Source organism: Cricetulus griseus, chromosome 6, assembly GCF_003668045.3.
Source record: "Cricetulus griseus strain 17A/GY chromosome 6, alternate assembly CriGri-PICRH-1.0, whole genome shotgun sequence".
In the NCBI taxonomy this organism is placed as follows: domain Eukaryota; kingdom Metazoa; phylum Chordata; class Mammalia; order Rodentia; family Cricetidae; genus Cricetulus; species Cricetulus griseus.
Window position 1 is genome coordinate 152,976,927 of NC_048599.1, and position 15,657 is coordinate 152,992,583.

The 15,657-nt window shown below is 46.5% G+C and overlaps 1 protein-coding gene across 1 annotated transcript; it reads left to right on the forward strand.

Moving 5' to 3' along the window:
• The first annotated feature begins 1,662 nt into the window (after window positions 1-1,662).
• LOC100753252 (kallikrein-6) lies at window positions 1,663-7,368 on the forward strand. Its single transcript, XM_027420841.2, has 5 exons — window positions 1,663-1,723; window positions 2,187-2,343; window positions 4,371-4,618; window positions 5,044-5,180; window positions 7,210-7,368. The coding sequence occupies exons 1-5, from the start codon at window positions 1,663-1,665 to the stop codon at window positions 7,366-7,368; spliced, it is 762 nt and encodes a 253-aa protein (XP_027276642.2).
• Window positions 7,369-15,657: the final 8,289 nt, after the last annotated feature.

The following is a 15,657-nucleotide window of genomic DNA, read 5'->3' on the forward strand; positions in this document are numbered from 1 at the left end:
GGAGGAGAGGGTCCACAGCTCTAAAATATTCAGATCGAGGACTCAACAGGATTGTTAGTCACCCTGGCACAAAGGGGAGTCAGTGAGATAGCCTGCGCCCATCTTCCTGGAAACGAGGTTGAGAAAGGGCTGCTGGGCACCAGGTTTCTGGGGACAGACAATGCCTGATTGTTGGAAGGTTCTTTCTTCACATTGCTCATCCTGCTTCCCAGCCCGGGTTAGGGGCGGGGGACAGCTTAGCGAAACACCCTTTCTCAACAACTGCCGGGCAGCTCCCACTCTCCTGGGGACGTGGAGGTCTTCAGCACCCACAGCCGGACTTACGGGTAGATGAGTCAGCCTGACCCCACTGAACCTGGGCAGCTGGTTCCAGTGCCTCAGAGATACAAACCCAGGAGGAGGTCCTGCAGCCTCCCTCACGGGTATAGGCGGGGTGCTTGTGGAGGCTGGGGCAGCACTGACTAACCTGGGAGCTGGCACTTAGCACTTAAGTTTGATTATGTCCCAAATCCTACAAATTCAAAACTAAGAATGAGCTCCAATCTCTACCTCAGTCCCAAAGGTTTTGGCCTCAACCCTCCTCTTTTGGTCCAGGGGTCCAGGCTCATCCCTCCTCCTCAGACTCAAGAGTCTAGGATCAACACTCCTCCCTCAGACTTGACAAGGCCTCAGCCTAAAACCCAGGAGTCCAGGCCCAGCCCTCCCTCAGATTTAGGGGGTCAAGCCTCAACCCTTCTCCTTCAGACACAGGAGAACAGACTCAGCTCCTCCCTCATGACCCAGGGATCCAGGGTCACTATGGACCACAGCTAGGCACTGCCTTCCCTGTAGATATCTGATCAGGGGTCACCAGGAGCAGAGCCGTGGGGCAGAAGGAATGTATGTGGGAGGCTTGGGTGAAGAAAAGGGTGTGCCTGGCTTCCTCATGCATAAGAGACTAGAGGATAGAGGGGTTAAAAGGAGGCTGGGAGAGCCGGACAGAACCTGCCTCTTTCTGGGAGGCCATAGAGCCAGGCAGGTTTCTTGGAGACAGTCTATTGCTTGGGATCCCGCACCCAACTGTCCCCTACCCTGTGCAACTTGGATCTTAAGGCAACCTCTTCTGTCCTCTCCCTTATCTCTTGGAGCACCCTGCCTTGCTGACTTTTTCTGCCTCTGGCTTCCTGTGATAGGTGGTGTCATTTTTCCCACCTAAGTGCTGGCAGGCACAGCTGCTGGCCATCAACTAGGTAAGACACACTCACAGCAACACCTATGGGTGTGGGGTGAGTGACGTGTAAGGATGCAGTCAAGGTACAGATGCAAAGTCCCACTGAGAGGAAGAATGTCTGTGACCCCTTGGGACTAACCTCTCTGTTAGAAGGAAGGGAGACCGGAGTCAAGAGAGGCAGGGAGGTTGGCTGTGTTTCTTCCCGAGAGTAGCTGGGACCATGAACATGGTCTGCATTCTGTTTTGCATCTGCTCTCAGGGGACCCTCAGATTCAAGGTGTGGTTTGGGAGATGAGGAATCGGGATGTGAGAAGGGTGGAAAAGATAAAAAAAAAAAAAGGGCAGGAGTAGAGGACAGGGAGGATGGAGAGGGTGAGGGAGGAACAGGGTGGGGTCCTAGAGAGCCTAGGACATAACTAATGCAATCATTGGCTCCCCCACTCAAGGTGACCATGAAGACGACGACAATGACGGTGAAGATGCTGGCCCTGTGCTTGGTTCTTGCTAAGTCAGGTGATAAAAGGAACATAGAAGTGAGACAGAGTTGGTAGATGGATGGGCATTGTTGACAGATGGTAGTTTAGGATGGGACTAGGTGGCTTTGAAATGAGGAAGACCCTGGGGGGACTGGCTAAGAACACATCTGGAAGGTGGGTTTGAAGATAAGGATGATATGGCTTTGGGCGTGATGGCACGCGCCAGCACTCTGGAGGTAGAGGAAGGTGGATCTCTGAATTGGAGTTCAGCCTGGTCTACAGAGTTCCAGGATAGCCAGAGCTACACAGAGAAACCCTGTCTCATAAAACAAAGCAACAACAAAACAAAAAGAGAGAGAGAAGAGGATGGAAGTAGAGTGGAGGAAGGAGAGGTAGGATTGGGAGTGAGAATGGGATTCGGGACTGACTTGAGTGAAGTTCATCTCAGAAGGATCTAGGCTCCCTGAGGTCTTCTCTAACTCAAATCCTCCCCCTCTCAGCCTGGACCGAGGAGCAGGATAAAGTGGTACATGGTGTCCCCTGTATGAAGAACTCTCACCCTTTCCAAGCTGCCCTCTACACCTCGGGTCACTTGCTGTGTGGTGGGGTCCTCATTGATCCACAGTGGGTGCTCACAGCTGCCCACTGCAAAAAACCGTGAGTGTCTCTTTCTTTGAGAAGGGGATATAAGGGATCCAGAGGGTGCCTTGCAGACTTCAGGAGGGAGGCAGACCTGAGCTCTTGCCACCCTAGAAGCAGCTTTGTTCAGCCGGGTACCCATAGGTTCCAGGACCCTGGAGGGGGTGGGGGTGTCAGGAATTGCAGACATTCAAGCCACTTACAACAGAACTAGTGCAACACTTGTGTGTAGTCTATGGCTATCCTTGCATGAATTCTAAGTTCTGTCTCCAAAGGGGTTAGGAGTTGGTGCAGGAGTTGGTGGAGAGATTGCCGCTTCCATCCCCAGGATCCCCAGACTGGGTATAGTGGTGTGTCCCTCTAGTCTTAGCGTCTGAGAGGTAAAGTCAAGAGAATCGGAAGCACAGCTGATCCTCAGCTACATGGGAAGCTTGAGGCCAGCTTGGGATAGAAGAGATGCCCTCCAAGAAACAAAAACAGGAGCTGAATCAATAGCTCCGTAGTTAACTTGCTTCCTGATCATTAGGACTGAACTTAGGTTCCAAGCACCCATGTCACAAGCAAGGCAGTCTGCAAATGTCTGTAACTCCAACTTGGATCCAAAGCCCTCTTCAGGCCTCTGTACAGGCACACCAATCAACACACACACACACACACACACACACACACACACACACACACACACACACACACACACACACACACACACACACACACACACACACACACACACACACACACACACACACACACACACACACACACACACACACACACACACACACACACACACACACACCACACACACACACACACACACACACACACACACACACACACACACACACACACACACACACACACCACACACACACACACACACACACACACACACACACCACACACACACACACACACACACACACACACACACACACACACACACACACACATTGAATAAAACCTTAAAAAAAACTAGGGATGGAGAGATGGCTCCGCATTTAAAAGCACATAATGTCTTGCAGAGGATCTGAGTTCAGTCCCAGCTCACAACCGCCTGTAACTCCAGTGTCAGGAGATCCAACACCTTCTCTGGCTCTTCATGGGAACCTGCACTCAAATGCACATACCCCACCTACCCACACATACAATTAAATAAAAAGTAAATTTTTTTTTTGAGACAGGGTTTCTCTGTGTGGCTTTGGAGCCTATCTTGGCACTCACTCTGGAGACCAGGCTGGGCTCAAACTCACAGAGATCCGCCTGCCTCTGCCTCCCGAGTGCTGGGATTAAAGGCATGCGCCACCAATGCCTGGCAAAAAGCAAATCTTAAAAAATAAATTCATAAGTAAATTATCCTTAGAATACATGTAGTGCCCATGGCAGTATAAATGCTACACAAATAGTTGTTAAACTGTTTTGCTTGAGAAACAATAACAAGAAAACAATCTGTATATGTTTTAATATGGACACATTTTTCCCCATACATATTTAAATTTTTTATTTATTATTAGTTTTGTGTGGGTGTGCATTTGTGACAGTGCACCTCTGGAGGTCACAGGACAACTTTGTGGAGTCAGGTCCTGTCCTTCCACCTTTATGTAGGTTGTGGAGGTTGAACTTAGGTCATTAGGCTTATGCAGCAACCATTTAACCTGCTGAGCCATCTTGCCAGCTCCTTCCTCAATATTTTGTTGTTTGTTTTTGAGTCAGGGTCTCTCTATATAGTCCCGGGTGGCCTGGAATTCACATAGATCAGGCTGGCCTCAAATGCATATAAATCCTCCAGCGTCTGCCTCCAGAGCACTGGAGCTCAGCTGATCCCCATACTTTTGATCTGTGGTCAGTCGAGTCTGTGCATGCAGAACCTGCACCTATGGTAGCTGACTGTCAAGTAGTGCTGTAGGAAAAATTTAAAGGCAAAATTCTAGAAAAATGAGCTGGGGAAGAGCAAGGGAAGAGGAAGGAGTGGGGCAGGATGACCTCTTTGGGGGCCTCAGGTGAAACCTGGGGCCTCAGGTGAGACCTAGCTGCTTCCTTCCCAGGAATCTGGAGGTGCACTTGGGGAAACATAACTTACGGCAAACAGAGAGCTTCCAAAGGCGTATCTCTGTGGATCGGACAATTGTCCACCCCCGATACAACCCTGACACCCATGACAATGACATCATGATGCTGCATCTGAGAAATCCAGTCAAATTCTCTCGAAAGATCATGCCTCTGCCCTTGAAGAAAGACTGCTCGAAGGAGAATCCAAGCTGTCAGATCCTGGGCTGGGGCAAGACAGAAAACGGTCAGTGAGGGGAGGATGGTTGGGAGTGACCGAAGAGACCAAAGAGAGGAGGTCTAAAGATAGAGATGGGGTGGTAGACGGTGGGCTGTGAGAAAAGGCTGATGGAGAAGACTAACAGGCTGCTCTATTTATGGCAGAAGATGAATGGAGGGGGAGGAGTTGGACGAATGTGGACAGATGAATAGCATGGAGAAGATGGCCACAAAATGAAAGGCCAATGAGAACTCATGGGGAGGCAATGAATAGTCAGGAAACCAGGGCAATAATGATGGGGAAAGGAAACGGTCAGGAGGCAGTGACTGGGAAGATGGATTTTAAGCACGAGAGAAACAAGAAAGAAATCAGTAGGAAATGGGGGAAAGGGCAGTGAAGACATAAGAGGAGAGACTCACATGTCTCTCCCTGACCCATCTCCCTCCTCCCAGGTGACTTCCCAGACACCCTTCAGTGTGCTGATGTCCAACTGGTGTCCCGGGATGAGTGTGAGCGTGCCTACCCTGGTAAGATCACCCGAAACATGGTGTGCGCGGGCAACAAGAAAGAAGGGAATGATTCCTGCCAGGTGAGAATGGGAGTAGAGACCTGAAATCAATCACAAAGGCAGGAAGACAGAGACACAGACCAAAAGAGAGCAGAACAGGGGGCACTGGAGGACAAGAAAGTCCATCTCACACAAGCAGAGATAAGAAAGAAACAAGGCAGCTTGGGCAAAGAGGATGACTCAGCCAGTAAAACACATGCCATGCAAATATGAGGACCTGAGTTGAAGGACATAATGGCATGTGCTTGTCATCCCAGTACTGGGAGTGAGAGGCAGGCAGATCCCTGGGGTTCACTGGCCAGCCAACCTAGCCTAATTGGTGATCTGGGGCCAATGAGAGACCCTGTCTCAAAAAAAAAAAAAAAAACCACAGTAGATGATTCCAGAAGAAGGATACCTAAAGTTGACTGCTGGCCTCCACATGCACACGTACATACCTGCATGCACATATATATTCTCACATGTTCACCTGCACACACACACACACACACACACACGACACCAAGCAGAAACAGGAAATTCAGATGCAAGGACAGAGAGGGAGACACCAAGAGCCAGAGACACACTACAATGGCTAGACAAATATGGGTGAACCTAGAAAGCTTGAAAAATTTAAAGTTTCAATGAATGGTCACCTTGGTTGAAGTTTTGAACAACTGGAGAGACTCAAGGGCCAAACAGATGTTACAAAGAGCCATCCTTCCTCAGGGCTGTAGTCATGAAGCCCACTTGGAAATGGCTGAGCTCCAGAGGAGAGGGCATCCCAGCTGCAAAGACAGGGACTCTGTTTATCCCTCAAAACCTGCAGCCGCTCCTCTGGAACTCACTCATACACCTTGGCTTGTCTCAGACTCACAGAAAGCCTCTGGGGCAATGGACGACAGGCCTGCACCACCACACCCATCTAGTCTTCAATACCTTACCTGAAGCGTCCCTATTATCCTTCCACACTCCTTTTTATGCCAGAATGACTCTAGACCATGAAGGGCTGAAATCAATCTACCAAGGAAGCAAGGGTGGGGGGTGAGGAGGCCAAGAAAGTGATATAGTGATTTGGGAGGAAAGAAAGAACAGGTAGACATGGCTGGCCTGGGAACAAGGGGAGGAGGGCGTTAAGTTTTTTGTCTCCCTCTTGAGTCCCTGCCTTCCCCATCTCTTCCACTGGTCTTAGCATTTTTGCCCACCCCCACCATTGACAGCCTTTACTTTTATGGACCTTGGTGTCTCTCTCTGTCCTGTGATCTCTTCCTGTAGTGATGAGAACAAACATCTACTCACCCCAGGCAGGAAACCAACAACCGACCAAAGAATGGTTGGGGTTACTTACAGGAACAGAAATTACTCACCCAGCACTGGTGACAGCTCACCAAAGCTGAGCAGAGCACACACTGTGTAGCCTGAAGGCAGCTCAGCAGGATGGAGAGTGTCTCTCTCTAGCAGTGGGGGCAGTCAGAACCTCTTCTGGGCAGCTCATCTTGTCTGAGAGTGACTCTTAGTAGTCCTTACTGTTTATATATGCTTGGAGAAGAAGGGGCCAGTGCATCTGGTCAGTTTCAGGGACTTCCTGAAGCCTTTGAGTTGTTTGTTTATTGAGCTTTAAGGATCTTTTCTGTGGGGTGGAATGTTTCAACTCCCCTTGGAACATCCTGGGTCTTGACCTTCCCTCCAGGACGGATGGCTTGTCTGAACGCCCTCTCTCCCACTCATACCTTTATGAAACCTGGTGTCTTGAGTTTCATACCCTACCTACCTCCGTCTTTTACTGGGTACTGAATCCAGGTTCTTACACATGCTCAGCAAGTGCTCTATCAGTGAACCACACCCCTATCCCTCTTATACTTTGAGACAGGGTCTTCCTACATAGCACAATCTGGCCTTAAACTTGCAATCCTCCTGCCTCAGCATCTTGAGTAGTTGAGATAGCAGGCATGCACCACTACACCAGTCTTTTCTTCCATCTCTGAGTGTCTCTAACTCTCCCTTTCTACCCCCCATTCCTCCTCTCCCTCCTCCTTCTGTGTGAGTTTCTGATTTTCTCTCTTCCACATAGGGTGATTCTGGAGGTCCCCTGGTATGTGGAGATCGTCTCCGAGGTCTTGTGTCATGGGGTGACTTGCCCTGTGGATCAAAGAAGAAGCCGGGAGTTTACACTGATGTTTGTTCCTACACCAGATGGATCCAAAACATCATAAAAAACAAGTGGCTCTGACATGAGATTCCCAAGTCTTGACCTACCCCTGGCTAGTCACAGCTTCTCTCTCCCTGAGACCCTACCCTACACTCAGAGCCTTCTTAATGATGCTTAATAAATGTAGTGACAGCCAGCACAGATCATCACTAAATATCCTCTGCTCAATCTTTGTGTCCCAGGGATATGGGAGGGTACAGGTGACAGTCCTACCCCACTGGGCACTGTGGGAAGTGCTTTCCTTTATAGTGTGAATGTTCTCATCTGTAAAATTGGGCTATTATGGGGCTGGAGAAATGCTTGGTGGTTAACAGCACTTATTGCAAGAACAAGGAGGAAGTGTTTCTTCACCTCTACCAGTGAAGGCACTTTCTATTTTTCCCTTTCTGCTCCTTAGAAGTCTAGCCTGGCCCACTGCTTTACAACCCAATTTGATATCCACCCTGGACTCCTCTGCCTTGCTCTGGTCCCTCAGAGATAACCTTCCTCAAACTCTTTTTGTAGTGTTGTAGTGTAGGTGAGAGAGCTACAGTCCACCACACCAAAATCAGAGTCCTTTATTTTGAGTCAGAGATCAAGAGTGGGCTAATGCCTCAGAATGACTCTTGATGCCAAAGTTCAAGGGTACAGTGTTTTTGTTGTTGTTTGGCATGGTTGCATTGGTTGGTTGGTTGGCTGGTTGGTTGGTTGGTTGGTTGGTTGGTTTGAGACAAGGTGTCTCTGTGTAGCCATGGCTAACCTGGAATTTGCCATGTAAATTAGTGTTTTCATAGGCAGGAAACACAATTGCATCCATATTAGCTAAGGGTCACGGTAACCTTGAAACATTTTTTTTTGACAGAGCGTAGTAGTAATTTCAGACATAACATGACAATTAATTTTTATTTAAGTCTTTTTTGTTATTTCCATTAATGTTTAGTTTGTATAAATATTAAATATTTTAATGAGTACATCTGGACCATGGTCGGGGTCATGGAAATTCCAAATGTAATGCCAAGATGGACATGGCTGTTGGTGGGGGAGGAGGGAGAGGACCGAGAAGAGTCTAAGTAGACATGGAGTCAGGACAAGATGGCATTTATTCACTTCAGCGAAAAATAAGGAGGTGAAGCCAGGTGTGGTGGCTCACACCCTTAATCCCAGCACTCAGGAGGCCAAGGCAAGTGGATCTCTGTGAGTTCGAGGCCAGCAAGGTCTACACAGTGAGTTCCAGGAAAACCAGACAAACAAACAAAAAAACAAGGTTCAAGGACTATGAAATTATGGTAGGATAAGAGTGATGGGAGGTAAGTGTCATAAAGGACTTCAGGTACCGTTACCTGAGATGAGGGATTTCTCCTGAAGGTCATAGGAAGACACAGAAAGTTTGAGAGTAGCCATATTCAGGGAGCCAAAGGGAAAAGACCATGCCTGTGGGGTGTGAGAGTGGCTTTGGCGATGGTGCAGACTGGGAAATGGTGGGACTGGGCCTGGGAGGGTTGAAGACAGGTATCTGGGTGTGGAGGTCAGGTGGGCAGCAGCAGCAGTAAGGGAAAGCCTAGCTGTAAGAGCTTCTGAAGATGGCACTAGACTATGGAATTTGAGGCAAGAGAAACAGGTGAAGTGACTGAAGACATCCGTCTACAGATGATGGCATGACTGTGGGCCAGCAGGGCAAACTGGACTTGACTCTGAGAGAATATAACAGGCTCAGAGCTGAGAGTTAGAACCTTAAGAAGTTCTTTGGGTTTTTGAGAAAAGATCTCATGTAGTCCAGACTAGCCTTGAACTCTTCACACGGCCTTGGACTTTTGATCCCCCTGCCTCCACCTACTGAGTGCTTAGATTATAAAATGCACCATTATATGCTCAGTTTTATGTGTGCTATTGGGTTCTGTCTTAGCTAGGGTTTTGATTGCTGTGAAGAGACACCATGACCACAGCAACTCTTATAAAGGAAAGCATTTAATTGGGGCTGGCTTACAGTTCAGAGGTTCAATCCATTATCATCATGACAGGGAGCATGGCAGCATGCAGGAGACATGGTGCAGGGGAAGGAGCTGAGTGTTCTGCATCTTGATCCACAGGCAATGGGAAGTGAACTGGCTGAGAACTCAAAGCCCTCCCCCACAGTGACACACTTCCTCCAATAAGGCCACACTGTCTAATAGTGCCACTCCCTATAGGCCAAGCATTCAAAAATATGAGTCTATGAGGGCCATATTCAAGCCACCACACTGGTGAGTGAACCTAGGGCTTTGTACATGTTGGGCAAGCCTTCTGCTAGAGCTTCACCCTGATAATCAAAGAAATATCAATTTTATAGACAGTTCACAATGGGGAATGGCAGGATAAAATGATGACAGCCAGGCAGTCTCAACCAACGCTCTATAAACATTGGGAACAGTAAATATAATCATGAAACTGACCAGAGTTACCAAGAAGAATACAGAAATGGGTGTCAGACTAAGGTGCCCTTCAGCTCCCTGAGTGGGCTCTGTAGTCTCCTGTTTAACTGTGAGGTTGCTTACAGTTTGAGAGGGTGAATCAATGACTCCATAGCAGGGAGCAGGGTGGGGACAGGCAGGCATGGTACTGGAGCAGAAGCTGAGAACTTAAGTCTTAATCGGCAATACCTCCCAATCCTTCCCAAAACAGTTGCACCAACTAAGAACCAAGCATTCAAATACATGAGCCTATGGGGGCCATTCTCACTGGAACCACACATTCTTCCTACTCAGGCCATTAAGCCAGGACAACAGAAAATTTAAGTCGAGTGTAAACAATTTAGGGCAACCCTGTGCCCAAATAAAGTAAAAAGAGTGGTGGGGATGCAATTCACTGCTACAGCCCCTGCCTGGAATCCCCCAGTGAGAGCCTGGGGTGTGGCTCATCCATCACCCAGTATATGGCAGAGGTTGTGGCTCAGGGGTAAAGCCCCTGCCAAAATCTGCCTGCCATGTGTGAGGCCCTGGGTCCCCTGCTTTCCCCTGATCCCCCTCAAAAGTATCAATCAATAAAAGGGGAATGATGACCACAAAACACAGTATAACCATCTTTAAGCACACATTTGTCACATGCCACAATTCTGCCTTTCATGCTGTTAACTCCTTAGATCCTGTGCCAAACCTGTGTTATAGAAGCCATCATTGCTGTTATCTTGTAAACAGAGAAACTGAGGCACAAGAAAAGCCACTGTCTCCCATACTGGAGCCTTACTCCCCTCCATCACCTTCAACTTCATGTGACAAGGGTCAGAATCGGCCTGGAAATTGGGTGTGGGTTTTTTAAGTGGAATCTCCACACATGGGATTCTTACTCATATGAGTAAGTTAAAGAGAATTTTCCTATTACAGGCAGGCTTTAACTTTAGATTAGAATGTGTAACTTTTTTAATCTGTGATTTTCTTGCTTTTCTCTTGCCTGTCTTTGGTGCCACTACAGATGGAACTCGAGGCCTCACACATCTTAGACAAGAGCATCATCTCTGAGATGTATCCCATCCCCTGTTATACAATAATATCTTAATATCTTAAAACATTCTCTCTCTCTCTCTCTCTCTCTCTCTCTCTCTCTCTCTCTCTCTCTCTCTCTCTCTCTCTGTGTGTGTGGGGGGGGCTGAGTGAGCATGCTCATGTGTATGAATGCAGGAGTGTACATGCCAGGTCTCTTGTGGCAGTCGGAGGACAATCTCAGGCATCAGTCCTAGTCTTCCACCTTGTTTGAGACTAGGTCTCCACCTCTCTGTTGCCACGCTAGATGACCAATGAGTGTTTGTGGACTCTCTGGTCTGTCTCTCATTCTACCAGGAGTGCTGGAATACGACACATGATATCATGTCTGACTTTACTTAGATTCTGTGGGTTTGAATTCAGGGCTTTATACATGTATAGAAAGTCAGAAAGTGGGGAGGAGTGTCAAGAAATAGTGTCTTCTAGGCATGACATGGTAACTGCACTCATGAATTTGTAGACAGCACTGCCTACATTTTTTTCAAATGGAGAGATCTCATTCTAGCAACTCAGCATCACATCTGAAAGCTCTAGGACAAAAAGAAGCAATCACACCCAAGAGGAGTAGACTGTAAGAAATGATCAAACTCAAGGATGAAATTAATAAAATAAAAACAAAGAGAGCAATACAAAGAATAAATGAAACAAAGAGTTGGTTCATTGAGAAAATCAACAAGATAGACAAACCCTTATCCAAACTAACCAAAAGGCAGAGAGAGAGAACATGAAAATTAACATCAAATTAAATGGACAGAAACTCAAAGCAACTCCACTAAAATCAAGAACAAGACAAGGCTGTCCACTCTCTCCATATCTGTTCAATATTTTACCTGAAATTCTAGCTAGAACAATAAGACAACAAAAGGAGATAAAATGGATACAAATTGGAAAGGATTTGAAGCAAGAAACTGAAGAAGATATCAGAAATTATAAAGATCTCCCAAACTCATGGATTAGCAAGCTTAACATAGTAAAAATGGCCGTCCTACCAAAAGCTTTCTACAGATTCAAGGCAATCCCCATAAAAATTATAACACAATTCTTTAGTTCTAGAAAAGACAAAACACAACTGTATGTGGGGAAAAAGGATAGCTAAAAAATGCTGAACAATAATAGATCTTCCAGAGGTATCACCATCCCTGATTTCAAGCTGTACTACAGAGCTACAGTTATAAAAATCCACATGGTATTGGCATAAAAACAGACACATTGATCAATGGAATCGAATTGAAGACTCAGACATAAATTCACACACCTGACTTTTGATAAAGAAGCAAAAATACACAATGGAAAAAAGAAATAATCTTCAGCAAATGGTGCTGGTCTAACTGGATGTCTACATGTAGCAGAATGCAAGTCCACATCAGCCTGCACAAAAACTCAAGTCCAAGTGGATCAAAGACATCAACATAAAACCAGGTACACTGAAACTGACAGAAGAGGAAGAGGGGACTAGCCTTGGATGCATTGGCACAGAAGATGGCTTCCTGAGCAGAATTCTGATAGCACAGGCACTAAAATCAACAGTCAATAATGGGACCTCATGAAACTGAAAAGTTTCTGTAAGGCAAAGAACACCATCAATAGGAAAAATGGTCGCCTACAGAATCTTTTCCCAAAGATTGTCACCAACTCCATATCAGATTTAGGGCTAATTTCCAAAATATATGAAGAATGCAAGAAACCAGATATCAACAAACCAAATGATCCAATTAAGAAACAGGGTATGAGGCTGGAGAGATGGCTTAGCAGTAAAGAGCACTGGGTGCTCTTCCAGAGGACCCAGGTTCAATTCCCAGCACATGGCAGCTAACAACTGTCTGTAACTCCAGTTCTAAGGAATCTGACACCTTTGCACCAATGCACATAAAATAAAGTTAAATAAATTACTTAAAAAAAAACAGCCGGGCTTTGGTGGTGCACGCCTTTAATCCCAGCACTCAGAAGGCAGAGGCATATCTCTGTGAGTTCGAGGCCAACCTGGTCTACAGAGGGAGTTCCAGGACAGGTTCCAAAACAATACAGAGAAACCCTGTCTCAAAAAGAAAGAAAGAAAGAAAGGAAGGAAGGAAGGAAGGAAGGAAGGAAGGAAGGAAGGAAGGAAGGAAGGAAAAGAGAAGAAAAGAAAAGAAAAGAAAAGAAAAGAAAAGAAAAGGGGTGCAGATCTAAACAGAGAATTCTCAATAGAAGAATTTCAAATGGCTGAGAAACACTTAAGGAAATGTTCAACATATCCTTAGCCATGAGGGAAATGCAAATCAAAACTGCTTTGAGATTCTATCTTACACCTGTCAAGAGTGGCTAAGATTGATAACACAAGTAACATGCTGGAGAGGATGCAGAGCAAGGGGAACATTCCTTCACTGCTAGTGGTGGTGCAAACTTGTATAGACACTACAGAAATCAATATGGTGATTCCTCAGAAAGTTGGAACTTGATATACCTCAAGATTCAGATATACTGTTCTTGGGCATATACCCAAAGGACTCTCTGCCCTACCACAAGTATGCTTGCTCAGCTATGTTCATAGAGGTTTTATTCATAATAGTCAGAAACTGGAAAGCACCTAGATGCCGTACAATCTAAGAATGAATAAAGAAAATGTGGTACATTTATACAATGGAGTATTACTCCACAGTTTTTTTTTTAATGACATCATGAAATTTGCAGGCAAATGGATGAAACTAGAAAACGTATCCTAAGAGAGGTAACCCAGACCCAGAAAGAGAAACACGGTATGTACTCACTTATAAGTGGATATTGGCTGTTAAGTAAGTGATAACCAAGCTGCAGTCCACAGACCCAGAGAGGCTAAGTAACAAGGAGGGCTCAAGCAGGGGGAAATAGAATAGATTTTGCTGATGGACTGGTGAAGGGTGGGGAATGGGAGTGGAGGCTAAGACCCACAGTCAAACATTAGGCAGAGAGAGACAGAGCCCAAGTTGGAAGTCTCCATAAGGTCCCTCTCTGAGCTTGAAGAACCACTTGTAAGATGGGGAGGAGGAATTGTGGGAGCCAGAGGAGTCAAGGAAACCTGGAGAGCAAGGCCTGTGGCATCAACTAAGTAAGGCTCTGGGGGCTGGAAGAGACTAAAGGGGCAATCAAAAGCCTGCTTGTGTCTATGAGGTCCTCTGCATATATGTTATATTTGTTGGCTTGGTTACTCTGATTCTTTTCACAGCTTTGAGAACCCTTTTCCTCCTGGGTTACCTTGCCCAGCCTTGGTGTGAGGTTTTGTGCCTGCTCTCACTATATCTTGTTGAGTTGTGTTCGGTTGATGTCCCTGGGAGTCCTGCTCTTTTCTGGGGGAGATGAGGCGGTGGGTGGATCTGGGGGAAAGAGCAGGTGGGGTGAACTGGGAGGAGTGGAGGGAGGGAGGGAGGAAGGCTGCAGCCAGGATATGTTCTATGAGAAAAGAGTAAATAAAAAATTTAAAAAACAAGCAAGCATTGGGAGGGGTGGGGATCTGGGAGGAGCTGGAGGGGGCAATGAGGACGAATATGACCAAAAGGCATTGTACACGTGAATGGAATTCTCAACAAATAAACTTAAAACTGGTTTTTAAAACAATCTGTCTAGGGGCTAGAGAGGTGGTTCAGCAGGTGAGAGTTCTGGCTGTTTTCCAGAGAAGCCAGGTTCAGTCCCCAGCACCCACACGTTAGCTTACGCTGCCTGTAATGCCAGGTCCAGGGAATAGGGCTTCCTCTGCCTTCCATGGGTACCTGCATGCTGCATATGCAGACAAGCTTGCAAAACACGCATACATATTAAAACCAAACCTTAAAAAGAAAGAAGATACTGCTAGAATTAAAACAACTGAGGTATTATGTAGCTCAGTTGGTAGGGCTGGCCTGCTATCCATGAAGCCCTGGATTTGATCCGAAACACTGCATCAAACAAGTTGTGGGGGATCATACAACTCCAGCACTCAGGAGATAGAGGCAGAGCAGTCTGGGGTCCAAGGTCATCAGCTATGACATGGGTTCAAGACTAACATGGGCTACATGAAACCTTGTCTAAAAGAATGGTAGTTTATAACTAAATGTGGTGGCTCACACCTGTAACCCCAGCCCTTGGAAGACTGAGGCTGGAAAATTGCCATGAGCTCTTATCTCAAGAAACAAAAATGGGCTGTGGAGACCTCTCAGTAGGTAAAAAGCACTTACTGCCGAGCCTAATGATGTCAGGATTGGTTTCTGAGACAGACCCATATGGTAGAAAGAGAGAACCAACTCCTGCAGGCTGTCTTCTGACCTCCACTCCAGTATGCACATTCTCAAGTGCACACACAACATCAAATAAAATACTTAAATGATAAAGTAAGAAGTCAACTATAATATAATACAAATTTTAAAAATAAAACAGTTAACAACTACAAACTGAACCTAAAAGACCATGTAAGTCACAGCAAATACCAAGGGAGAGATGGTGCTGATTTTATAGCTTTAATGTATGAAATACAAATTCCAAGAATCACATTAAACCTCCTTGTGAGTTTTACTGTTTGGCTTTTCTTCCTGTGCATGAAAGCCCACCCCAGGCTCTAAGGCCTCTACTGGAACCTGCACATCTTCATGGCTGTCATTCATGGGGAGCAGATTTGTGTCTGGCATTAGGCTCTGGATGCTGGGCTCCCACCTCCCTGTGGGGATAAAGACCTGGAGAATTTAAGTGGGGGCGTCAACAGAAAGAGAAGTTAGGACAGAGAAGAGGTCAAGGGTGAGGCTGCCGAGGGTCAGGGTCAGACAGAGAGGGGTGGTGCTCTGCTCGCCATCCAGTGTCCCATTTCCCAAAGCACTAGAAGCCACCCACCTCTGGT